Raw genomic sequence first — 27294 nt, forward strand, 5'->3', positions numbered from 1 at the left:
GGAAATCCTTTGATGGAGTGAAATAGCACTGGAGAATTTTCTTCCTGCAGAACTGCTTTGCACCTTGCTTTGAATCTCCTGTGTCTGATCAAAATTTGAAACGATAATCCTAATATCAACTTCAGTTTGAACACAGAAAGCTGCCTTGCCCTGTTCTTCCATTTAGTCCAGCATTGTTTACTTCAGCTGGCAGCAGCTTCCACGTGTCAGACGGATAGAAGTCTGCCTCGCCTCTGCTGTCAGTGATCCTTGAATATGAAATATCAGCAGTGTAATTTGGGGCTTTTATGGAACCAACCTGTTGCTGTAACATCTGGCAGTAGCACTGACTGAAAGGCAACTCCGTCAGAACTCTTGAGTCATAAGAAGAGTGCAGAAGAACACTTGAAAATGGCCAGTGTTTTCAATGCTATTAATGAAATTTTCCCCCCAATGGTTGTAGGCATTTGTAGAAGCAATAAGGCTTCAGGATGATGAATTATTGAAAACTCAAACCAAAGAAAATGGTGACCTCTTCATGTGGCTCAAACATGAAGCAGCAAGAGGAGATGCTGCTGCACAGGTAGTATGTTTTACACATGACTTTCAAATTGCAGCAATAAACCCCTATGAATGCCATGGGGTTAATCAGTAGTGTAGATCAGTGGTCCCCAACCTTGGGTCTCCAGATGTTCTTGGACTTCAGCTCCCAGAAATCCTGGCCAGCAGAGGTGGTGGTGAAGACTTCTGGGAGTTGTAGTCCAAGAACATCTGGAGGCCCAAGGTTGAGGACCACTGGTGTAGATCATCACTCAGTTTCACATGAAGGAAAGATGGTGCTTGCTCTATTCAATCACTTAATTCAGCATCATCAGTTTGGATGGAGAAGAGCAGCGAGCTCCCCTCCTTTCCTCAGCACTTTGTGCAAGTTGGGACGAGTCTGTAGAAGGGGTGTTTCTGCTCTTCTGCAGGAACATCTGTCTCTGCCTTTGCCTAATTAACTGAATTCCTGTTCTTGTCATTCATGTGAAAGAAATTAGCATAACTAAATTCTGCAGAGCAGATAGTTAATCATACTTAATTGTTTTTTTAAATGCAATTTAGACCTAAAATTACATCAAACTGCTCCCTCCAATAAAAGCAAATAAGAAAGTTACGCATTCTCGAAGGCATTCATGGCCAGGATCCAATGGTTGTTGTAGGATTTTCAGGCTGTTTGGCCATGTTCTGCAGGTTTAAACTCACCCCACAGCTACGAATACTCAACTATTCCACACACTACAACAGAACACAGACAGAGTTCTAACTCCTGTCCTCTGAAGATGCCGGCCACAGAGACTGGCAATATGTTAGGAAGAAAAACCTTCAGAACATGGCCAAACAGCCCAAAAAACCTGCAACAAGCACAAGAATTTTAACCTTTTTTAAAGCAGTAGAAGGGATAAAAATATATGAAAGCTAATTAATGGCACCTCTCCACCCAAGCCAGTCCTTCTTTCTGTGGAATCCCTGGATTGTATCATTACCACTGGCCAGTAGAAACTGAGCTTTGTGATTCCCCCCAAATCAGGTTTTATACATAAGAATATCATCTCAGAGCATGTAGAAAAATTTTCTTTTAGGAATTAATCTTTCTCTAATACAAAATAAAGAGCATTTGTTTTTGAACAAATGCGGAAGGACATAATCTGGCTTGAAAGATGCAAAATAAACATCTTAGAATCTTGAGAATTAAGAGTTTTCCATTTGGCCCATTCCTACTCGATGTGTGAACAAGTACCCAGAATTTCCAGTGCTATTGCTCATGTATAGAGCCTTTACTTCAGCTGGAACCTCCCCTCTCTGGCTGTATCCCTGCTTACATACAGAAAGTGAAAAGGGAGGATGGGCTGGCTGGTACTCTGCACCTGTGCTGACAGTGCCAATTTTTAAAATTGTGCCCATCTCTAACATGGATACCTGGTTGTCTTTCTAAGTTCTTTACAGCATCTCCTGTTGCCCCATTAAAAATGTGAATGTGTGAGGGAGTGTCTGTTCCTGATCTTTACATTTAGTTTGATTTGGTTTAGCAACGTCTAGGACAGATGCTTTTCTGGGGCCAGCAAGGAGTACAGAAAAATCCCAAAGCAGCTGTTGAATGGTATGCAAAGGGTGCTTTGGAAACTGAAGACCTAATATCCATATATGATTATTCCATTGTCTTATTCAAGGTAAGAACATTTTTCTAAATGCAGAATATTCTCCTTTTAAAATTGGATTACTGAAACATATTTCTGATGGTAGTTCTTCAGGTTTAGCAAGAATTTTAGCAGAAAAGCTGTGCACTTATTCCCCACTGGAAACCTCCTACAGAGGTGGAGTTTGAGCAGCTCTGAGGGTTCCAAGCGGGACAGGAGAGGAGAGGAGAGGAGAGGAGAGGAGAGGAGAGGAGAGGAGAGGAGAGGAGAGGAGAGGAGAGGAGAGGAGAGGAAAATTCCGTCATGCAAGGGCTCTTGCACCAGCACAACATTTACAAAATGTTTCTTGGTGTATTTTTACTCTGTATTATCTTTCTCTTCTGTTTCATTTCTCCATATATTATTATTCACTTGTTTCACTCATGCTGAAATAAGGTGCTAAGGCAATAGAATATTCTCCTGTGTATTGCATTATTGAAAAATATATACCTGCATCTCCTCTATATAACCAAAATATTTAACAGTTTTATTCCCAATTCAATCAAGGCCCTTGATCCATTTCTTCTGATTATTTTGACCGTAGTAAAACCCTTATCATAAAGGTTCAAAATCATTTCTTAGCCATCTTGTCATCACTGGAGTTAGCTACTGACATTCGTTTCTAAGCTGTAGCCAGCATATCTGCACTTCATTATGTGCAATCAAATAGATCCCAAATTACCACAATCTTTTTCAAGATTTTCTAAATAAGGAGTACTCAAAAATGGATCACTATTCCCTTCTTCTCAGAGCACTCTGGAATGTTATTGGTTGTTCAAGCCTTTTTTGCTGCAAGGCAGAGTGGGAAATTTAATTCCAAACCACCTGGCTCCAGATATTGCATCTGGCTGAGCTATTTCGCTAGCAATAACAATCACAGCAGAAATGAAAAGGGTTGTGAACAAAGACATATACTCCACAACATACTTTGCATATGTTTAGTAGCAGTTTAGCATTTGTCTGAAATATATGACAAAGCAGTAGTTTTTCTGAGTGGTTTCCATGAACACCCTCTGTGTTGAATACTAAGTTCAAAGTAAAAAAAAAGATGCTTATACATCTTTTTATATTCTGACTTGCCAAAACAAAGAAGAAGACAGAGGTTTAGGTAACATACCATAATTATGCCTATAAAATCACACCATAAAACCAGAAAGGAAATGATACAGTCTGAAGAGGCCTGGTGTCCATGATAGACCTCACTGGGCACCACCCAAGATCCATGCCAGTCCCTGGAGCCCCTTGGTCCTCCTATTCCTCACTCTTGCTGCCTGTTTGCTTGCCCTCTCCAATGGAAGGAACAATGAGGAGATCAAAGAGAAGGAACAACAGCTCTTTGCAGGCCTCTGTGAGGAGGCATGGATCAGGCCCAGAGAAACTGCTATGTACTGTACATGGGCAAGAATAGCAGCTCCGTGAAGGAAAAGGAGGGTCCACACAGAGAGGGGAGGTGAAATGAGAGTGTCTTGTCCAGCACCTCCCCCAGGTGGAACTGGCAAAAACAAATACATTATGTACAAATCCAGCTGTCAGAGATCTAAACACACACACACAAAAAAAAACCTATGTCTATGTCAGTGCACATCTCTATAACTTACTTTCTCGTTACTCAGGGCCAAGGTGTGAAAAAGAACAGAAGACTTGCAGTACAGCTGATGAGAAAAGCTGCCTCCAAGGTAACTGCTTAATATTGTGGATTGAAGTGGCCCGACCTAGATCTCTCTATCTCTCATTATAGTGTATCATTTGTTTCCAGAAACATTTATGGTACCAAAAACTGTCGAGAGGTCCAGGAGAACTAACAGGGCTGCATTCCTCTTGTCCTTCTGGTGACATAGTTCATCATCCCTCAAAGTGACTTAAGCAGTTTCAAGACCAAAATCAGTCCTAAACCCTCTTTAGAAGCACCTGGTCTATCACAGTCGTCCCCAACCTTGGGCCTCCAGATGTTCTTGGACGTCAGCTCCCAGAAATCCTGGCCAGCAGAGGTTGAGGTGAAGGCTTCTGGGAGTTGCAGTCCAAGAACATCTGGAGGCCCAAGGTTGGGGACCACTGGTCTATCAGATGGATTGAGCAGTTTGCTCCAGTAGCCATTCATAAGAACTAAAGAGGAAAGAGGAGCACCCCAGGGGGAGGGCACAAGGCCAGCAACAAGGTGAACATTTTAGGCTCCTAGGACTCAAAGAGCAGCTTTTCCTGTGCTTCTGTTGTCACTACCAAAATTAACGTCAGATAGGTGATGAAACCAGAGATGTAAAAAGTATGTAGAAAAAAGGATAACAGTTTCCCAAACTATTTGTATTATGTGCTGACTTACAGTGATCCTAATAAAGTTTTTGAAGATAAGTAAGGTAGTTAAGGAGTGCTCTCCAACCCAATGAATGTTTTTACCATTGGGTGGTTTTATCATTGAGTTCCTCCCAGTGAGTTTTCATAGCTGAGCAGGGACTTGAAGCCAGGTCTCCTGAATTCTAGTGTGTCACTCTATATAGTGTGGTACTTTATCAGTTCCACACCGACTCTCTTAATGAGCCCAAACATGTAATTTAGTTATATTTAAGTTGGATGGGGCAAATTTTTAAGTTATATTGGTGACAAATTGCCATAGATGACTACCGTAAAACCTCATGAGAAAAAGTAGAGAAATCTTTCCTGTTACTTTATTCCTCTCCCCAACCTCTCTTTTGACATTTGGAGAGAAGGAAACAGCTGCATGAACTTTTTAAATTTTTCTTTCTCATCAACTCCATTACAATTTTTCTCTTGCTTTCCCTCTTCCTTTCCTTCATCATTTTGGCTCCTAACTCTTCGGTTTTCAACGTAGTGATTCCCAGGTGTATGCCAGGAATAGTCTCAAGGAGTCAAAATTCAGTTTCCTGGGCCAGATAAGGAGCCTCTGTGTATCTAACATAAAATACAAATAGTCCACCATCTTGATACAAATAAGCTTTTTCAAGCCCTCCTTATTATCTCTTGATTTAATTTTTTTAAGATTTGTACAGTAAGGCTGGTTAAATAATGAAGACTACCAGGTTTGCACTTATTCACTTAAAGTTTTGCACTCTGCACATATACCAAGGCAGAGCCTTCAGTGTTCAATGATCACGAGAAGAATATTCATAGAACTGCATTTGTGTAATTGATGTAGTGTTACTCAAAAGTAATTCCTATTAGGTCCTTATTCCAGTGTACAGATGCCTTTCTTTATTATTTACATAACACATAGTCTGTCTTTTCTCCAGATATTTTATTTATTTTCTATAATCATTTTGTTCAGTAAAATGCATATTCCTGGAGATAGGCTGTGATTAGAAAACACTTAAAACTGCAGTCCTGCACCTACATATATGGGAATAAATATTATTAGCTAGAAGGGTTTGCTGTATATAGCATGGCAGATGCTGCTTCATGAGAAGGAACAACTGGTATCTGATTTGCATTTTCATGGAAATACGCAAGCAATTTGGAAAGATCAGACACACCTTTTGAGTTCTCATCTCCCAAACATGGGTTGCACCCATGGACAAAGGCTTCAGCCTTGAGCCAGTGACAATTTTTGGATAACTTGTTTCACTCACACATTTTTGTGTTTAACCAAAGGTGCAAAATACCCTTTGGGGGCTGCGTGTGGCCTAAAGACCACATATTGCCCATCCTTCCTATAAAGCCTCTCCGTGGACTTGTGGAAGACAAAAAAGATGCAATTCAGGGAGACACTTTCCAATTTTTAGCTTAGCCATTATACTGTTTGGTGGGAAGACAGAAAATATTACATGTTAATATGCTATCTCATGTCAAAAGTCTACTCCCTATGGAAAGCTAGACCAAAGAAGGGTTTTTGGATCAGTACACATTCTTGGGACCCTTTTATAATGCTTTCCAGAAGAATGTGGCATTCTGCTGTCTTCATGTATGAACTCATTCTTCACCACTCTGTGCAAAGTGTGAAAATATCTTAGTGTTTTAACTGGCACCTCCATCATGCTTTGCCAGCCTTGTGGCTTGGACTTATACTTCTCTGTGAACTCTTGGTTTGTACAGTCAAGAACAGTGTGGACCTGCAACACTATCCACATTCTTAAGAATACCCTTTTTGCTCACCTTTTATCTACAGGGACTTCCTCAGGCAGTAAATGGTCTGGGCTGGTATTATCATAACTTTAAAAAAGACTATGCAAAAGCAGCCAAATACTGGCTAGAAGCTGAAGCTATGGGCAGCCCTGAAGCATCCTTCAATCTTGGTGTCCTGTATTTAGATGGAGTTTATCCAGGACTAACTGCTAGAAATAATGTAAGTATAAAGCTTTATTTATATTTGAGTATACATTCTTTTCATGGGGACATGGTGGCACTGTGGGTTAAACTGTAGAAGCCTCTGTGCTGCAAAGTCAGAAGACCAGCAGTTGTAAGATTGAATCCATGCGACGGAGTGAGCTCCCCTCACTTGTCCCAGCGCCTGCCAACCTAGCAGTTAGAAAGCATGTACTGTAAATGCGAGTAGATAAATAGGTACCACCTCGGTGGGAAGGTAACGGCGTTCCATGTCTAGTCGCATTGGCCACGTGACCACAGAAACTGTCTACGGACAAACGCTGGCTCTACAGCTTGGAAATGGGGATGAGCACCGTGCCCTAGAGTTGGACACAACTAGACTAAATGTCAAGGGGAACCTTTACTTTTATACATTATTTTAGTTCTGCTCCACAAGCAATTCACTGCATGTGTTGGAACAAGATGCAGGCCATAAAACTAAGCTAATAACAAAAGGCCAAATAATAAAATGGCAGAAGGGGAAACAAAGGGAGCCAGAATAATTTAGTAACATGCAGAAACTGCAAGGGAAGGCAAGGGAGCAGCCCCCATTCCAAGTAGAGAGTCGAACAACCTGGGCACAACTCTTGAAAACACCCAGTTCCATATTTTCAGATTTGCTAGCTTCTTTTGTCAAAGCTCTATTGGGTCAGAGAGAATCTCCAGCAATAGCTGTCATGCTCGAGATAACATTCAGGCTAGGAGAAAGAGACCAGTGTGGTAACTGGGATCCCTGTTGAATGGCCAGTTTTCATATAAGGAGAGACTTTAAGGCTAGAGACAGGCAATAATGTTTTCAAAAAATTTAAGCAGTTTGAAGAAGGGACACTTTCACTTTCATCCGGATCCCACAGATTTTGCAAGGTTTTGAATGGCTGAAGAACTCTGCAAAATCTGTCTTGCCAGTAGTGATTATGGAGTGTGTGTGTGTGTATTCATTGTGAGAAGTGATTGATAGCTTTAGTTATCTTAAAATCTCCTGATTTCTAGTCTCAGATGAGGCAGCAACTTGTGGACAATTATCACAAATGGATTTACTTTATTTCTGGCTATACTGTAGCACAGATTAAGTATTAAACAATATTTTGCTGTCTAGCTTCTTAGATGTAGAAGGAAGGCATGGGTAAGTCAGTTAGTGAACATGAACTGTAGCAATGTCCTTTGTTGCAATATTTTGTAATGTTTTTTTTTCCCCCAGACTGTTGCTGCCGACTATTTCTATAAAGCAGCGGAAAAAGGCCACATGGAAGGGACATTACGGTGTTCTCAATATTATATCACAGGAAATTTAGCAAACTTTTCCAGAGACCCTGAGAAAGCAGTAATGTAAGTAATGCTTATGTTATGGAGAGCAAAAATCTAATTTCTTAAAGCAGGGATGATTGTGAGTGTAACAAAATATTGTGCTTTGATATACATAATCTATGCTTCTTTATGTTCCCTACTTATCTTTCTTCATCAGAGGATTTTCATTTGTGAAGCTTGAATTATATGGTTCTGGGGGAGGGAGGGAAAGGCCACCCCACTTCCCACTTCTTATGTTGCTGGGAAGAGCTCTATCCTTCTTCCTCCATCGTCTCCTCCAAAAATATATGAGATGGCATCTCCTTCACAATGTCCCTAGGTCATACAGGTCTTCTCCTTTCATACGGGGATGAGGAGGAAAGAGAAATGGAATGGCATTAACAAGACTTCCCAGTGACTGGGCACTGCTGTAAAGTGCCAAAGCCAAACTGTCTTTGAGTAGAAGTGAAGGCTGTCCATCCTTTTCATCATAATATGAAGGCTGCTGCCAAAGTGTGAATGCTTGCAGATCTGGGTGAGAAGCTAGAGGGCAGGAAAAGTGAGAGGGACAACCTGATGGGAAGGAGGAGATTCTCCCATGGTTCACTAATGGTGGCAGACTGTCAACATTCATAATGTTAGCTGCAGGTCTCCAGTTTTAATGCTACTGTTTTGATTTACAGCTGGGCAAAATATGTGGCAGAAAAGAATGGCTATTTAGGCCACACCATCCGAAAAGCATTAAATGCTTATCTGGATTTGTCATGGTAGGTTTCTGTAACTGAATGTCATTTTTTGTGTATGCGATGAAATAATGCTGTGTTTCCCAGAGCCCCACTTTTCTAACAGATGAGAGCAAGAGGAAATAGAAATATGAAATGGGAACTCTGTTGTCTAAACTAGTGTTGGATAACAGCTGATTTAAACCCATTATTGATTGGGGCAATTCTTAGCTCTGTTACTCAAAACAAATTTGTTTTTTCTGTAACACCCACAGCTCTTTGGTGCTCAGCCTGATGAAGACCCAAATGGGGTCCAAAACTTGCTTATATATGTGATTTGTTAGTGGTCTAACAATGGTATTGCCCACTCTTGCTTTCAGCTAATGTTGGTTCTTTTATTTAAAATCTGTCCTGTAGATGTAGCTGTTGCTTTGAAGACCTATTCATTCTTTCTTTCTAAGCAAAACCACAAACTTTTTAGCATCAGCAGAAAGCACTAATGGAAGCTTCTGCCCTGGAGCTTACAGCAGCTTGTAATTTAGCAAAGTCTTAGGAACCTTTAAAAACCATATACCCAGCATGGTCCCAATCCTAGTTTTGTTTTGTTTTGCTTTGTTTTTAATGACATAGTAGTTAGGGAATTTATCATTGTCTAGAACATTTTCTCGGGCTGCAACTCCCAGGACTTACTTGGGTGTAATTCCAGGATGTGTAGTCCAGAACAAACAACAGCATCCAAAAAACCCAGTAACAGAATCAGGAAATCACCAGTTTTAAAGGAATTTGAGGGTAGGGATAGGCAGATAGGGATGTTAGGAGAGAAGAACTGAATCCTTATTCATTCTGTTTTCTACCTTCTTTCCTGAAACAACTCAGCAGCTATTTATTCTCTCTTCAGTAGGGCTCCAAAACCAAATGCACATAGTGCATTTATCATTGCTTGGGGTGGGTGTTCATCTTCTCCTCCAAACTATGTCATAAAAAGGTTTCCTCTCCCAGTCTATATTGATTCTGCATGAGTTTTCTTTGGTCATGCCACTGCTCTGTCCTGTTGGGACTACGACTATTTAAACTAGTTCATTTCCAACTTTTCATATTCATGGATTGTTATCTGCATGTCCATCTTCCCAGGAACTCCTGTATTCTGTATACGATTCTGAGAGATATTTTAAGATGGGCACACTGATCACGTGGAGCCTCATTGCTGCTATGCCTGAGTAGAGATTGGGTTCAAAAATATACCCTCTGCAATTATCCACTTTAGGGATAGCAGTAGCAAAGAACAAGGCAATTTTCAGAGAAATATGTGAAATGCTACTGATCCTCCCATTGAGATAACCCGAGAAGCTCCCAGAGAAGTTCAGGATTTGGAACAATTTCTGATGCTTTCTTGTTCTGTTTTATTTCTTTCCCCATATTATTCTCACTCCATTTTCTAACTTTAGGCATGAAGCTTTCCTGTATTACATACTGTCTGCAGAAACTGGAATTGAGGTGTCACAGACAAATCTAGCACACCTCTGTGAAGAGAGGCCAGTAAGTCTATCCATCTAATGTTGAAAGCCCAATTTAAATAAAGTTTTAAGCTGCCTTTAGAGATGGAACTTCCTGAAGCTGCATATGTGTGCTACAAAACAGTAAAACCCCATAAAACCAGCAGATGCAAATAAAACCAAGGCACTGGTTTTTTTAATGCTTATGCAAACAAACAGGGTGTAGCATTCCCCTTTATTATGACAATGGTTCATGTTTGTTATGTTAATTGTTCATGCATATTCATGTTGCTGAGAGGCGGAGCCGAGAGAGATGTGATAAGAGGCGGAACCTGAGATATTAAAGTCAATCAGAGGCCAGGAGTCAGTCAGTCAGAGAGTATGATTAGCGTGAGAGAGTGGAGAAGGAGATAGAGTGGGGAGTTTGGGGAAATCTGAGAGGTGATTAGTTAGGAGTGTATTATCAAATAGAAGGTTGATGTTAATAATAAATTTACCTAAAGAAGATATTCATGAATCACTATCAGTTTCTGTAATCAATAAACAACAATTGTATTTAAAAGACTTTGAAATGTGGACCTGAATCTTCATCTTCCTGAAGTAATGGTGATTTAGTGATCACCTGGTGGCAGCAGGGTAAAAGAGGGGATTATTTGCCTTCATGTGCTCTAAGTCTTGATGGTCAAGCAAGGGGCACAAGGGTAAACGCCACAGGGGGTCTTCAGAACTTTCCTGAAGGTCTGAAAGAAGGAAACAGCTACATGTTTCCTGAAAATGTGAGGCTGTCTAATCAATTTAACTGCTCTTGGCAGCAGGCAAGTTATGTTTATGACATGGGCAGGCTGGTAGAGGTGAATGCTCTTTTTTCATTTGAAATCATTAAATATTTTGCCTGTAGAACAAACATACTAAGCCATTCTTTTCCCATTCTCTCCAGAATCTGGCAAAAAGATACTTGGCTACTGACTGTGTTTGGAGATACTATAATTTATCAGTTTTTCAAAGCAACACTCCCACATTTGGTATGTATACAGATCTGTGAAGTATTATTGTGGAATTATGCTCTTTGGTGATGCAAAATGATGCCTTTTGAGTGGTGAGTGGGTGGAAAAATTAATTCTTTGAGAAACTGAGAACGCTGGTGTCTATTCCATGAGTTGACTATGAAGGGAACTATTTTTTTTTCATAGTCTTTAATGTCATTGCTTCTTTCCCTAGCTTTTTTGAAAGTGGGAGACTTCTATTACTATGGATATGAGAACCAGTCCAGAAATCTGGAAATGTCAATGCAGATGTATGCACAAGCAGCCTTAAATGGAGAGGCCCAGGTAGGTTATGTCCTGATATGCAGCATAAAGCCTGTGGATGTCTTGAGGCTTTTCAAGAGCTGCAAAGTGATATTGCAATTTTTAGTACATTTAGTATGACCCGAATCATCTACAGGGCTTGTAAGATGATACCCATAAGAGGCAGTGAGACTGATGTATTTGTGGCTGCTTTTGTATCCCAGAATAAACCATTAGATACATCTACATAGTGGCCATCTAAGGACACTTAAATTACTAAGATTATGCACATTTATTTCTCTGGGCATGTGGGCATGTGATAGTCGACATGTACCTTGCTCTTGAATAGTTAATTTTTTTAATTAACTAGCTAGTGCAATTTTGATGACACTGGACTTAGGAAAATAGTTTGACAGGAAAGGATATTAACCTTTTGCCACAACCCTAATCCATCAGCCCTGAGGGCTTTCACTGCATCACTTATTATGCCTCTTTATTGTGTTGCTTGTGCTAGCAAGGAGACTTTGTGGAGAATGGAGTTCGTGGGGCATGGAGATGCCAGATCCCAAGTGCTAGCTGGACTCTGAAAGTCTCTGTCTTGGAGAGTTTCTGGTCGTCTGGCTCAGTGCTGAGGCCTTATGCACCTTTGTCTGTATGAGACATGGGGGATTCATTTTCATCAACAAAGATAAATCACACTGGCACAGGTGGCAAACCCAATTAACACCTGCTCCCAGAACCCACTGGACCACTTATCACATGGTGCTCATGGCTGGCATCATCGACAGCATGCCAATTGTGGCAGTAGACCAACTGGTGCAGCCCCACCTCCCTCCTCAACTGGCCACTCAACAGCTGACTTGTCATCCTGCCCTCTTGCTGGAATGGCCAGCCAAGCAGGAAGACAGGGCTGTGCTAGCCAGGCTACTGGAGCAGCTGGAGGGCTGTCGATGATGCTGGCCACATGTGCGGTAAGTGGTCCAGCGGGTTCTGGCGGCGGGTGTTAATCAGGCTGGCCACCTCTGCCGGCAAGATTCAACTTTGTCAACAAAGATGGATTCTTCATATCTAGCTCTGTACCACTTATTTTCTTCAGCACTTGCGCTCTAACACATTGTCCAGCTCATTTTACAAAATAGGGGTCATAATATTTTGGTTTTTGAAAAATGTGCAACCCACATGTGGAGACCTTTAAAGTGGAGACCTTTAAAAACTATGCCAGAGGCTCACATTGTTCCTTCAACCTCACAGAGCAATGAAGTGCTACTTTTTCATTCCTGCCCCTTGTTTGTGTGTGTGTGTGTGTGTGTGTGTGCTATTTGAGGTTTACATAGCGCATATCCTCAAAATACGAGTGTGTATTGTTCCCTTTTAAAGCATTGGTCGGGAACTTGGGCACATGAACATCTAGTCATCTCAGGGCATGACTAGATGGGCAAATCTGGAGCATTCCAGGACATGTTTAAATGGCTCTTACATTTGGTGTGATCTACAGTGGTGCCTCGCTTTACAATTGCCCTGCATTATGACGAATCCGCTTAACAACGATCTTTTTGTGATCGCAATTGCAATCGCAAAATGATGGTCTGAATGGGGGAATTTCGCTTTGCGATAATCGATTCCCTGCTTCGGGAACTGATTCTTCACAAAATGACGAATGGCCGCCAGGTAAATAAAATTGCTCCCCGCTGTGTTTAGGGACGGATTCCTTGCTATACAGGCAGTGAAAATGGCCGCCGTATGGAGGATCTTCGCTGGACGGTTTTACCCCATTGAAATGCATTGAAAGGGTTTCAGTGCATTTCAATGGCGTTTTTTATTTCGCTTTACGATGTTTTCGCTCAACGGCGATTTTCCTGGAACGGATTATTGTCGTTAAGCGAGGCACCACTGTATTGTATCTCTCGTTTGCAGTTCTTCCATTTGCAGAGGAGACCTTCTTCTGTGAAGGTTCCAAATAGCACTTCGGATTGCTCCAATTTCCCCTGCTTTTGGTTATTAGCACACTCACCCCTTTTCCTGCCTTTTGTCACAGCTGTCCTTCCACGGGCTGCAGTGGTTTCCCCCTTTTTTTGTTTAATTTAATAAGTGGCATAATGTTACAGTAATATAATAAACTAACGTGGATACTTCCTTATATCTGAAATAGTGCTGAATAACTTAGGAGAATATTTTTTTAAAATTCTGAGAAGAGTAAAATAGAGGAGTGGAACAGCTCACAAAAAGGATGGGATGGATCGCTCTTATTTAAAACAAAGATGGTCATTGGAAAACAGGGCAAATTGAAGCACATCAAATAGCAAGCTACATGCTCTCTGACTGCTCTCTTTGTCTCACCAGGTTATGCCTATTTCCCCAAAACTTGCCTTTCCCCAAGTTATTAATATGATTTGCCTTGTCTGTTCTATCCTCTGGATGCAACACTGATGGAGTGAGAGTATCTTGATTCCAGTAACTTTTTAAAAAGTTATGCACTGAAAAAAAATTATAACTGTGACTTCTCCCACCCGCCTCGGGTGCTAGACAACACCAGCTACTGGAATGTGGTGGTTGCTGACACATTTTGTCAGAAATAAAATAGACCTCATCAAGAAAAAAACTTTTCCACATCTGCCTTGAAAAAAATAGAAAAACAGTAATGCCTTGGCAAGGCTATACTTCCGTTTATTAATTAAGAATGGGATACTGTACCAGTGGGGTGCACTGCATCAAACATGCGCACAGCACAAGCCGCACAATATCTCTTTAATCTTCATGTGCGAAATGCAACCAATAGAAATGTTGTGAAGGCCTGTTATTAAGATCTTTAACTTTAAAGCAAGAAGTTCTATCAGTACAATTCACTAATTAATCTATTATGTTATAGGGATTCTTTAATTTGGCCCTTCTTCTGGAAGAAGGCTATTCCATCCCCAGTCGCATCTTAGATCATTTAGAAATTGACAGGGCCATCTATGCCAGTAATACAACTCTTCGCCATGAGCTTTATGAAAGGTGAGCTTTCATTGTTCTTCTTTATCAATGCTTTTTTCCCTCTTTTTTGCCAAATAGTTATAGCATTCAGAGGATGTTATGGTTTTTTTTTTTTTTTCATTTGGTGCAAAGAGTTTAGAACTGAATAATCCTGTTTATTTTGAACCTTTCATCAACCAGATTAAATGTGGTGTGAAACTGTAAGGAACACAAATAATATCTATATTGACTCACAAAGAACTAAAGCATGTTGTTCCAGCCCTGTTTGTTGAAGCTCTGGGAGAAAAAGATCTTCCAGAACTGTATGGTACTATTTTATTTCAAAGAAACTTTTCAGCAAAACCCAGTCTCTTTTCTAATTTTTCTCATCCGTTCAGCTCATTCATCCACATGCATTCCAAACACACTCACACTCCTCTTTCTTTTCCCTTTATCCCCTCAGAATGCTGTGCAGTGGGTTTTGTGGGTCAGCCTGAACACAGAATCTTTCTTGGGCCACAAGAACACAGTGTAGGGCTTGAGCCAGTCCTGTTCCTTCAGCCCCTGTCATTAGACTGACGCTCTTGGTCTTCCCCAACTAGTTTAATGCAGAGAGACAGAAGCAGATCTTTAAAAGAGAGGAGACCATAGAATCATAGAATCATGGAGTTGGAACGGGCCTCTAAGGCCATCGAGTCCAACCCTCTGCTCAATGAAGGAATACAAATCAAAGCAGATCTGGCAGATGGTTGTCCAACTTTCTCTTGAATGCCTCCAGCGTTGGAGCGCTCACCAGCTCCTAAGGTAATTGTCATATTGCTCTAACAGTTAAGATGTTTTTCTTGATATTCAGCCAAAATCTGGCTTCCTGTAGCTTGAGCCCAAAGGGCTTGGTAGAAAGAGAGTTGACCCAAGGATCAAAATGGTAAGTGTACAGAAGCCCACTGTTTACCTCTACCTCTGGCCCCTAGGTATACCACTGCAGTAATTACTAATCCAGCACCCTCAAGATGTGTTGGAATACAACTCCCATCATCCCCAGCATACCATGGGTGTAGATGATGGGGGCTGTAATCTGCCATAGGTTCATGGAAGCTGAGTTATAGCAGTTCTGCTATCCTTAAGGATATTGTACCTGTTTGTTTTCCTTTTTGATTGCTGAGTATATCAGCAGAAAAATATTAATCTTTTTTTCTAATATTCCACTAATTAAAGCACAGGTATGACTCATACTTTAATAATGATAATAATTTTAAGGGGCAAACTAAATTGAAGCAAAACAAAAACATACAAATTCACCAGTGTTTTATTACCAAAATCAGAGAGACTTCTAAGGGGTCTTAATTAGCCTGTTCAAATAATTCACTGCTGATCAAAATGCCCTTGATTTCTGTTTTTCCAAAAAAGAAAAAAAAGGGGGGGGGGAGTATAGGACAAGGTACTGGTTTTGGCTGCCTGCAGTCATGGTGCTGAATCAGAGCATAATTTTGAAAAGACCTTTGTTTAGCTGAGTGAAAACCTGACCTTAGTAACAAGCCCATGTTCCAAACATGTTTCTGTTGTGTTAGCTCAGCTAGTTAAGAAGTGTTCTCAGCAAGGTCAGTAACAAGGCTGAAGTGGATGCCATATGAACCCTCACATGAGTTCCTGATTCTCTGTAATCTGTGACAGAGCAGGAGTTCAAGGCCTCCACATTTTGATGAACTCCATCATCTCTCACCATGCAGGCATCTGCAAATTTTGCTCATGAAAATGAGACGGAGAGGAAGAGAGTGACTTATCCAGAGTCACCCAGTGAGTTCTGAGCTTAGGAAGAATTAGAACCTCATGGTGGGGAATAGAAATGTGCTTGTCTTAAACAGGGTGTTTGAATTTTGATTTGTAGAGTAATACTGACATGACATGGAAGAGAAAATATTGGGAAGATTTTGAGTATGTGAAAGGTTTGAAAAATCTGAAAAGGGTTCTTCTTGAATGCAACATTTAGTTAAGTGTTACCACAAGCTATGAAAGACCCCAGCTATGCTGATCTTTTCTGGCTGAGGCTATGGTCACACTAGCCAAATGTTTCTGTGTTACACCCTGTGAGTTTCAATCCTGGGGAGAGGGTTCAGACAATGCACGGACATTACCAATTCTTTTGTTCTCCCTCCGTATTATCTCCACATCAAATCCAGCCCTCAGGGAGGCTACTGTTATATTTGCTCCATGCTTCATTGCGCACTACAACTGACATTCCATAGATTGTGTACTACAAAACCAATTCATTTCCTTAACATCTGGTGTGCAGTCCCACCACCACCACTAGCTGTCATTCATCTCCCTCAATTTTCTAAACAAAAATTTTTTACAGGAATGTTGTCGTGTTGGCATGTTTCTGTCAAATGGGCTATGGGTTCTCCACCATTGAGGGTAATGCAGCACAGAAACAGGAAAAAATGCCCATGGTCAGTAGGTGGCCAACAAGGGCGTTTTGCCAACACATTGATGTACCCACACATTTTTAAAAGGGGGAAGGGGGGCAAGAGAAATGCACAAAAAGAGGAAGGGATATGCCCTGCTGCAGGGGTGTAGACAAACTTAGCGCATCTAATTTAACAAAAAAAAATACAGAATGGTTAAGAACGTATGAACCACTATCACAGGATATACTGTATGTCACATGAGCACAACACATCACTCTACAGAAAGCAGAAGACATGAGAAAACAATCTAGTGTGACAGTGGCCTGAGTGTGATTCCTCACTCCAGCCCACCCCGTCTAGCACTGAGCTGTTGGGGAGGAAGTATGCCGGAGCTGCACCTGAAGACCCCAAGGCAGAAGGGCTCCTGGCCTTTCTAAATGAGAGGGGATGGGTTCTGAAAGAAGAGAAGAGTGGAAGGAGACTGGGGGAAAGTGCAAAAAACTGGGTCAGGTGGGTAGGAATAGTGGGGAAAGAGTGCAAAGAGCCATGCATGCTGCATAGAACTGGTAGGAATGAGGTGCAGAGAGAAAACTGGGTGAATAGCAATCACAGGGAGAAGGGGCAGTGAGACTGATGGTATGGGTGAGAGTATAAGAAGGGAGAGAGATAAAAATAGGGTGGGAGAAGGGAGGGATTACCCTTGCCAGCAACTGGATGCCTTTAGGGAAACGCTGGCTTTCCCAGTGCAATTTAGCTTCCTTTATGCCCCTAATTTACTACTGTTTCTGCCAATAAAGTTGATGATGGGAGCTCAAGCCAATTAGTAACCAAAGAAATGGGCTGTAACAGCAACCAGTCTGACCTTTGCATTTGATCCTCTCTTGTAGTTTCTAATTGCACCTTGCATTTGTTATCAACAGTAGCATTCCATGTTCATGATTCAACCATACCGCCTGATTCATTCAGATAAGAATAACTGCTTTTCTAATTTTTAATTCATTGGAAAATTGGAGAAAGGAGTCCAGTAATTCACTAGTCTTTAATTATCCTGGCCAGACCCCTCCACTGCTGCTCTTACTTGCCTTATCCTGTCCCCTCTCTCTTACACACACACACCACAATTGCCATGAAGTCCCCAACCCTATTTTCTTCACCTCTCCACTTGTTCACCCAGTGCAAATGTGCTCTCTCCACCCTCCCAAATTACTTTCCCCCAGCCCACCTGTCTTTCTCCATCTATTTCCCAGTTACCTTATTCATTCGACCTGGCTGTTTCTGTCCTCCCCTCACCACAGTCCCTGTCCCTTTCAATGCCCCATATCTCCTGTCCTGTAAAAAAGGGTTACATTACTTGGGAGGAAGCAAAGCCTTCTCTCTCACACCCACAAGCAACATCTTAAGGAGATCTGAAAAAGTCAGAGATCACTAGGTCCAGTTTCCAGGCAAGTGGAGATGGGTTGATAGGCAATGACTGACTGGTTGCAGAGCCAGAGGTTGGGAGTTTGATTCCCTACTGCACATCCCAGGAGACAAACGCCTATGTAGCCTTGGGCAAACTGCACAGTCCCAATGTGCCCCAGATCACTTCTGAGTACCCTCTACTAGAAAACTCTGGAAATGGTCACCCTAAGTTGGAATCAACCTGACTGCATCTAATTACAATTTATATGTTCACTGATAAATGTAGATATTTCCAAAGTATGTAATATTCAGTGTGAAGCAGAAGAAAAACGTGTGGATTAGAAAGATTCCATGAGAGTAGAATGGCTTCTCCAACTTGCCTTCCTCCCAGGTCTTGGCCGCAGGATAGCAGTATTAAAAGAGAGATAACATAGACTCTGCGTAGAGATGAGGCTTACTTTCTGCTCTTGATGTCTTTGCTGTTGGCCAATGCACAGTGTCTCAGATCATTGAGAATCAGCTTGTATATTGGTATAATCAGTGTCTTTTTATTCTTGTTCCCAGGTGCTGGAATCATAGCAACCAAGAATCAATTAGCCCGTGCACGCTAGGATTGCTTTATCTTCACCTGAGGATCTTCTGGCAGGATGTATTGCATTCTGGCCTGGTGTGTATTAATCCATTGTTCTCTAAAGAGGTGTCTGGCATCTTTGGCCCTGACTAATTTCGATTTATGAATTTGTTCCAGATTTATTTCATGGGTTCCATGTTTGTCTTCGCATTGGTTGCATTTATCGTGCAGTCCTTCCGAATGCTCTTCCGTAAGTATTTAACATCATTTTAAAAATAAGAAATAGAAATAGAATTATATCAATGGCATCCAGAGCTAAATTTCAGAATACTGTGTGCTACTGATTACTTACAGTGGCATTTTGTCTTTGTTTGTTCTTTCTCTGTAAAGCCAGACTTTTGTCTAGACAGAATAAACAATAAATTCTCATGAGACAGAATATGCCATAAATTCACACGTCTCTGATTTATCTAGTGTTGATCCACAACTTGCTTTCTATTGAGATATGAGGTATTGAAATAAGAGTTCTTGAAGACATACATTTGTGTATTTTCAGCCTTAAATGCTTTGGTTTTAAATGAGCTCTAGTGCCTTTTCTCCAAAATTTCTCCCTTATTTTTATAGAATTCCCGAAGAATTACTGTAGGGCAATTCAAAGGCTTCCCAGCACAAAGAAGTAAGAATAGTATTAGCAACAATGAGGCACCTCAGCAGTGTTTCACAGACTATGGAGTGAGAGATGACTTATTTCAAAATTACATAATCAGAATACTATTGCCTTTGACTGCATGTTGTTGTTGTTTAGTTGTTAAGTCGTGTCCATCTCTCGCAACAGCAGGCTTCCAAGGGAAGCAAATTTGCCATGCAGCTGCTGACACTAGCCACCTTGCTGCTGTATCTGGTCTCTGCCAGCTAGTCCACCCAGTCACAAAAGCTGCAGGCAGTTCAAGCTGCCTCTTCCTGCAGTTTTTTCAGGGAGTCTCTATGAGCGGGTAATCAGAAAAGGGGTCACCAGCTCTTCTGGTGACCCTTCCTATACAGCCTTGGCAACAAAGATCCATCAGAGCCCAGCACTGAATGAAGGAAGTGGCTCCTCTGGAAAGCCAGCCTCTGCCTTCTGCTGTCATGGAAACATAGTAGTCTGCTGTAGTTCATCAGAGTTGTTTCTATTTCATAATTGATTTCTCTCTCTCTCTCTCTCTCTGGTCTGTGCAGAGATGATCTGGTGCTATGCTAATATTTCAATGCAGCGATTAAAAAAATACTTTGGGGCAACTAGGGAGAAAGATGGTGGGGTTGAATGTTTCTGCTACCCAAAACATTGTGCCTTAGTATGTCACCAGAATAGCATCCACAGTCACACCCTTTCCTCTCCTTTTTGAGAATGGAACAACTGATCACTGGGGGAAAAACTACAGTATTTGAATTTCTCCAGCTTTGAAAAAGTGGAAGCTCCTAGCAGCAGGGGAAAAAACTCTGCATCTGAAACAATAAGGGTTGGACTGATTTGCATTGGGCTTTGTGTCATGTGATCAGCTTTTAAAAGTTTGACTTCATGCATTCTGCTTCTGCAGAAAAATCAGTACTATTTGCCAGTGTAGTTGCAGCCTCAGTCCCCTACCAGAGCCTGTTTTCTGACTGGAAAGAGGAGCTGCCAAATGAGCGAATTCTTCAGTAAGCAGCTTCCTCTGAGACAGACTATAACTTTAGCTGCATTTCTGCACTGTGAGTGAGTGAACAGTCTGGTCTTGGCCTGCACAGACACACACCAGCTACAGATTCTTGTAAGTTTATTCTGTCCACTTGGTGTTTGGAAAACATATACCATAATCAACCAGGGTAGCTTAACTGTTTGCTCAGAATCATAGAGTTGAAAGTCCAAAGTCATCTATTCCTACTCCCTGCTGATACAGGAAGTGCCCATTATAACATCCTAGATACCTGATCATCTAACTTCTGTTGGAAAACCTTAGGCTCTGGATCACCACAGCAAATTTGCTCCATTATTTCTGTGACAGCCTTTCAGATAGTTGAAGATGACACTCATGTTGCCTCTTTATCAAATGTTCATCATGCTCAATAAATCTCATAGACTGAATCTACATTTAGTCAGAATAGATCCATTGTAATCAATGAGACAAATTAATAAAAGTAACATAAATCTTTTCTTTATTTCTGTACTCTGGTCTAAGCATGACTTTCTCTGGTTCTTTGAGAGAGTGGAAGTAATTTGAAAGAGACATCATTTCCTACAGTGTTACATGCAGAGAGCCAGGGACGTGGTGGCGCTGTGGGCTAAACCGCAGAAGCCTGTGCTGCAGGGTCAGAAGACCAAGCAGTCGTAAGATCAAATCCACGCGATGGAGTGAGCGCCCGTCACTTGTCCCAGCTCCCGCCAACCTAGCGGTTCGAAAGCATGCAAATGCGAGTAGATAAATAGGGACCACCTCGGTGGGAAGGTAACAGCGTTCCGTGTCTAAGTCGCACTGGCCATGTGACCACAGAAGATTGTCTTCGGATAAAACGCTGGCTCTATGGCTTGGAAACGGGGATGAGCACCGCCCCCTAGAGTCGAACACGACTGGACAAAAATTGTCAAGGGGAACCTTTACCTTTACCTACATGCAGAGATATAGCTTTTTAATTAGATAATCATCATCTAACCTTTCTGGATTTCTCACAATAGGTTACAATTTCTCTGTGTGTCTTTCCAAAATTGTATACAGTTTTATTTGCAACTATCATTGAAAAAGTTAACTTGTGGTTAAGGTGCGAGTCTGAAAGGGGGCAGTTTCTTCAACAACCAGTTTCATCCTGTTTCTAAGCAGTAGTCTAGCATTCCACAAGGTTAAAAAAATAAAAGGAATTCTTGGTAGAATATTAACAAGGCTAGATAATGGGTAGCAGGAAGAGGTAATTTCCTTTACAACTCTCATGTTTCTCACCTTTTGGCACTGTCTGAGTAGCCATATTATCGTGAATTAAATGGTTTTATAGTCCAATTTTAAGGTTATCTACCCTGAATGAAACTCTGTTCAGATTAAGGAAGCTCACTGTAGAAGTTTATTGAAATCTCATGTGGAGAGAAGGAGAACAGCTGTAACTACATATCAGCTCATTTTAAAAAAAAATAAGCTTGTATGTAATTTAATGGTTACCTTGCTGGGTTGAGTTTAAATTAAGCCTGCAATGGGGGCAGGAGAAAGGACCTTGACTAGTCCAGAGAGGTACGGAGGGGGATATAATGCAAAGTGTGCAAATTTGTAGTCAAAATTAATAAGAAATTGAGTTGGTATTCAGGCAGCTAACAGACTGGATTTGGATAGAAATGTGGGACCATAGGGAGTCATCATGTTTCAACTGCAGTGATAAATTTGGGAGGAAATAAAAGTGCACACCCCATTTTGCAGACATTTCAGCCACAGTCCAGCACAAAGACTAAAGTCCTGTACATGTACACTTGGGAGTAAGCTTACAGGATCCTGCCTTTCTCCTTAAAAAGACCCAAGGCAACTATGGAGACTTACTCTAGAAATTCCTAAAGCACAAATTTTATCAAGTGAACCTTGCACTGGGCCAAATGAGTCAGTGGGCTGTTCTGTAAAATACTCTCTTTGCCCTCCCCTCTCTGACGCACCAACTGCAATCTTTCCTTGCAATCCTTGCCTCCGTTGCCTCTCAGGTTAGACTACAGTCATTCAATCTGCATGAGTCTCCCCTTTGGAAGTGTCTGGAAGCTAGAGCTAGGAGAAAACTTGGCAGCCAGAACTCTTGTCTGGGATGTACTTTAGAGATCGTATATCACCAGTCCTGAACTGACTGCTCTGGTTTCCGTTTTTAGTGAAATAGATTTGACTTCCTCACCCAGTTGTTTTGTTGGAGGAAAGGTCTTCTGTCTTTTCCACTTTTTGGTTTTCAGGAGTTGTTGCCAAGCTGCTTTCCTCTGTTGAGGACATGATGACTCTACCTAAAGTCTCTGCTGGAGACTTTATAAAGTTGACAAAAAGTGACATCACAAAGTGTGGTCAAGGTATTGTTACCCGGTGTGGGGGCGTCATTCCCAAGGTTGCTAAGCCACATGGGTGTTGTAGAGTAGCTGCGCAAACATCAGTCCCGCCCATGGGAGGCAATAGGGCTGCAGCTTTAATGAGAAACTGGGGAACAAACCTTTTCAAGGGACCCATCGGCGTAACTGGGCACTTGATCTTTCACATGTTGCCTAGTGCTGGTAATACTGCATAAGGCTCTATGGCACAGATAAGAAACCTGATGCCTCTTTCATGTTTGAGGCTACAGTTAGAACAGGCCTGAGGCAGTTTGGGGGAACTATGGGAGTCTTAATGCAAACCTCTGTAGAGCACTATCTTGGGAACTAGGCCAGCTGGAATTCTGGAAGCTTTAGTCAAAAAATTTAAACGGAGTTTAGTACATCTGCTCCTCATTAAGCTGACAAGGTCTGCAGCAATAGACATTAATAGTTAGGTGACCCCCATGATTGTAACTTTTTAAGCTCCATCTGAACCTGCAAAGCATCATGAGATAGTAGCTTGCCTAAGGCTAAATAGCCTAATTCTTCCACCTGGCTCCTCAGGGAATTGTCACTAATTTCTTTGGTTCGTGCTATTAAAGGACAGTGTTCTCTTTATAGAGAATTTGTAGCTGAATTATAATAGATGCTTCCGACATAGAGGTGGTTGAGGAACATTTTCTTCCAGGTACTCCTTTTAAAAATCTGCTTGTAGGTTTCCCGAAACATCCTATTGGGCATCCTAAAATATACCTTTGTTTTTTGGATCCTAAAGGGCTGCTTTAACAGCCTGATTTCATTGCAGAAGTACCAAAAACCTCTGCAATGAAATGGTAACTTCTGAAAACCAAAAAGTGCAAAAAGCAGAAGACCTTTCCTCCATCAAAACATCAGATGAAGTATTCTAATAGTTTGGAGATGGAAATAGGCGGTGGGGAAGGATCACCAGTGACCACAAGTTACAATGACTCTGAAGAAGATATGAAATTGGAGGCATGACACCATAATCAGAAATGGAAGATGAAAGGCAGCTCCATCCAGCACTTTGTCAGTGGCTTGTGCTTAGGAAATGAAAACTCTGACTTCAAACCCCCACTGAGGCGTCGCCATTGTCCTCCATGTCGTGAGGGAATGGGCCGGGTAGGTGGGACTCGTTAGCCTGGGAAGGCAGCCCATCTAGGAGAAGGAAAACTCTGACTTCAAGCCTCCACTGCCTCGTGGCTATATCCACCGATGGAAAAGGCTTCAGGAGTTAACCTCGAGGCAAAATCCGGAGCAAGAGTACCGGAGGCAGTTCGTGTCATTCTGTCAACTCCTGCGACGTTGCTGAAACGAGTTGTATTGGCTCTTGCCTTTCTATTGGACTATTTCAGTGATGTGGAGAGGGGGGATATGCTGCTTGGGTAACAGCCTATCCTCCATATTGTATTACCCAGGCTTCGTGCCCTGGAGAGGACACTCCAGCTTTTCGTACAGCGTCAAAATACTAGACGCTGTTCCAAGTCCTCCATATAGAGCACGTTACCATAGTCTCTCGAGACTGAAGGATGCTTATGAGGTTTCTGTTTTACTTCTGAGCTAAATTCAATGTACTTTTGACTCACAAAACTGCTCAACTTGGGGCCAAGCTATCTGAGAGATTGTCTCTCTTTGTATGAGACTGGAATTTGGGATCTTTAAAAGAGGTCCCACCACTTTTCAGAGATTAGACTTTTATAATTAAAATATAAGATTAAATATGATTAAATATAATTAAAAGATAATTAAAATAAATTATATTATGCTTTGTTTTCAGTTAAAAGGACAACGTGTCTTATATGTTCTGTAAAGCCATCCAGGGCCTCAAATTAACTATCTATAACAACTGAGGAAATGCTGCAAATTAAAGAAGAAATTTAACTTAAATATCAACCTAAATGGATCTATGAAAAGATCTATTCCATTCAGTGTGTGGGGCTCTAGACACTGGGCATGTCCCCCCGCAGCAAAGGTGATAACTATGACCTCACATGGTAAGAGGGTGATTCCATAATAGAATTTTTAAGAGGAGAAGATTGTCTATTCTGTTATGAATCTGCCTCAATCCTCAGTTGGCAAATTAGCCTGCCTTTGTGTTGTAGCACAGTTTTCTTTACATACCTGATGTCTTAGGCATGTAGCAGTTTCTAATTCTGAATATTTTGCATGTGTGGAAGGATAATGTTATAAGAAGAAGAAATATAAGAAATATTCGTTCACATTAACTTGTGATCTAAATCCTAATGTTAAGACAGACTGCTAGTTTGTAAGATGTGCCTATTATGGCTCATCAGAGCACAGCTTCAGATGCCAGGGCTAGCCCTACCATTATGCAGTAAGGTGCCTGGTGCTAGGGAGCAATGGTAAGGCACTGCATGTGCTACTTGTTTTACCCCAGCCCTCCCCCAAAAAACTAGCCCATTTGCCTCACGTACAGTGAAAGATGCTATTCTGTGGGTACTGCTGGAGCACGATTCAACGGCTGATCGGATGGACTTGGAAGGAGAGTGAAGGTGTCATCATCTCCTTTGCCCCAGGCAGCAAAATGTATTGGGCTGGATTGCCAGAAAGTAATAAGATCACCTTCAGGTTTACTTTCGTATGCGGCTCTTCACATATTGGTACTTATATGGTATTTTGTTGTACTTTCCAACAGGTGTTCATCCCCATTTACCCTCAGTGTCTGAACAAGCTCAAGTGGGACATTCTCTTCCAGCTGAAAACATTCATGACTCTAGACCAGCAGAGTGAGAAGATTCACATATTGCAAATAATGCAGAAGAGTGTGACTTAAATCCCACATCAGGCATACTGTCTTCAATAAGTGTTGCCTTTGGAAGCCAAACCTTCCCCTTCCAGGCTAATTGCAAAATGGCACCTCCATTTGTTGGGCGTAACTTTCACTGTAGGGGCACATGCAGTTCTGAAGACAGGAAGCATCCTGTGTCTTGCTGAACAGATCTTGGAGCATCCTTGAAGGCTTTGCCCAAAGTCTGATAAGGAAGTGGGCATCCCACTCCCCTATACTTGAAAGGAAGGGCTATAAGGGAGTGGCATTACACTTTCAGAAATCGTGTGACCTGGGCCACAATCAGGGATTTCTGTGCTTTTAAAATGAATCACATTGCTATTTGTTTCTGTTTGTAGCATTGATTGACCTTGTCTGCGGACTAAGGACTAGCCAAAATAAAACTGTTCAAAGCATACTGTGGGTCCGGATATATTCTATTTAAGTTTCTGAAAACATTAAAAATGAGGTGTTTCAGCACCAGAGATGAAGACAGGATAAGGAAAGTGAGTCAGCACAGCCCTCTCCAAACTTGAAATATGGGGGCAATTACTTGAGGACACCTAAAATACCGCCTTCCCTGTATGAACCTGCAGAGCTATTAAGATTTTCTGAAGAGATCTAGAGCACATGGCTATTGTCTGCCTCACAGCACTTCTCCTCTGGCACCTCCTCTCTGTTGTTATATGGGATGCAGCATCTGTTTTGTGTTTTAGACATTTTGGAAAGATGCTCTTGTTTACTTGGCCTTAGTTTGTGTTCTCTGCTGCTTAGATGTTATTTGCTGTTCTATCATTTTCAGTCTATTCTTCACTTTTTGTTACAGTTCACTTTGATATTACTTTATGACAAGTAGTTTAGCAGTCATGCTAACTAAACGTAATGAATACATGATAATGCTTATCAAGATCCTACAAGGCTGATCATTGAAACAATCTGTAGTGCAGCACAAGAATGATAATCATGTTGTCCTAACTTCAAGGGTTGTTTTTTAAAATTCTAAAGATAATTTATGGGAAGCACTTTGAATATTATCTGCAGCACTCTTTAAATATTGTATCCTGCCAGGAAGAAGAACATGATGCCTTGTCTTCAGGCATGAGCTTTAGAATTGGGCCAGAATGTTACCACTTGTACCTTCTACTCGGCAAAATGTTCACTCCCATGCATCTGGCATGTGTTCATTATCTGTCTTCACCTGTTTGCCTTATATACACTCATTAATAAAATTATTTTTCTATTGCTTTATGTTGTTTCTGCTTTTTGTTTACTGTAATCAGCTTTTACTGGTCCAAATCTCTCTGTTGGAGTCAATCACGTGTTGTTCAATTGAGCATGATATTATTAGGCTACTGGGAAATAATTATGGCGCAATTTTAATTTACCCAGGGAAGGGACTGAAGGGCAGTAACAGTCTTCATATAGATTTATCCAGTGCTAGATGATCCCAGCAGACAATTACATGATCTGTACTATGGTTGCTGGGAGTGGACAGAAGTAAGAGCAGCTGGTCTGTGGCTGCAGTCCCTTTATGTATGTCAAAATATTCAGAGGGGCTGTTTTTGGATGAAATGCTAATGTGTGAAAAAGTGCAACACATACAATGGAAAAAATACACATGCTTTTATCTCTCAGGTAAACCGATGTTGCCATGCCCACTCCACAGAATGCAGACTAGAAAGCCATGTTCCAAAGTCCAAACCCTTTCCTTGGCGTAGGCAGCCTTAGGTAGAAAAGCTGTATTGGACCAAAAGCTCTACAACCATGTTTTGTGTGTGTTTTCCAAAATATGTCCCCTCATCTTTTGAAATAAAAAAAGAGGGAGGGGCTTGGAGTTAGCA

General features: G+C 41.4%; 1 protein-coding gene across 1 annotated transcript in view; it reads left to right on the top strand.

Annotated features, from left to right (window-relative positions):
- Positions 1-26620, top strand: part of SEL1L3 (SEL1L family member 3) — a 45761-nt gene extending 19141 nt beyond the window's left edge. The window contains exons 12-24 of the mRNA XM_073001111.2: positions 443-562; positions 2049-2189; positions 3809-3871; positions 6310-6486; positions 7705-7832; positions 8474-8557; positions 9958-10048; positions 10943-11027; positions 11224-11333; positions 14158-14285; positions 18614-18716; positions 18798-18870; positions 25322-26620. Coding sequence (XP_072857212.2) covers positions 443-562; positions 2049-2189; positions 3809-3871; positions 6310-6486; positions 7705-7832; positions 8474-8557; positions 9958-10048; positions 10943-11027; positions 11224-11333; positions 14158-14285; positions 18614-18716; positions 18798-18870; positions 25322-25416 — 1398 coding nt within the window. The 3' untranslated portion in view covers positions 25417-26620. The remainder of the gene's footprint in view (positions 1-442; positions 563-2048; positions 2190-3808; positions 3872-6309; positions 6487-7704; positions 7833-8473; positions 8558-9957; positions 10049-10942; positions 11028-11223; positions 11334-14157; positions 14286-18613; positions 18717-18797; positions 18871-25321) is intronic.
- Positions 26621-27294: the final 674 nt, after the last annotated feature.

The sequence above is a fragment of the Pogona vitticeps genome, chromosome 5 (assembly GCF_051106095.1).
Source record: "Pogona vitticeps strain Pit_001003342236 chromosome 5, PviZW2.1, whole genome shotgun sequence".
Classification (NCBI taxonomy): domain Eukaryota; kingdom Metazoa; phylum Chordata; class Lepidosauria; order Squamata; family Agamidae; genus Pogona; species Pogona vitticeps.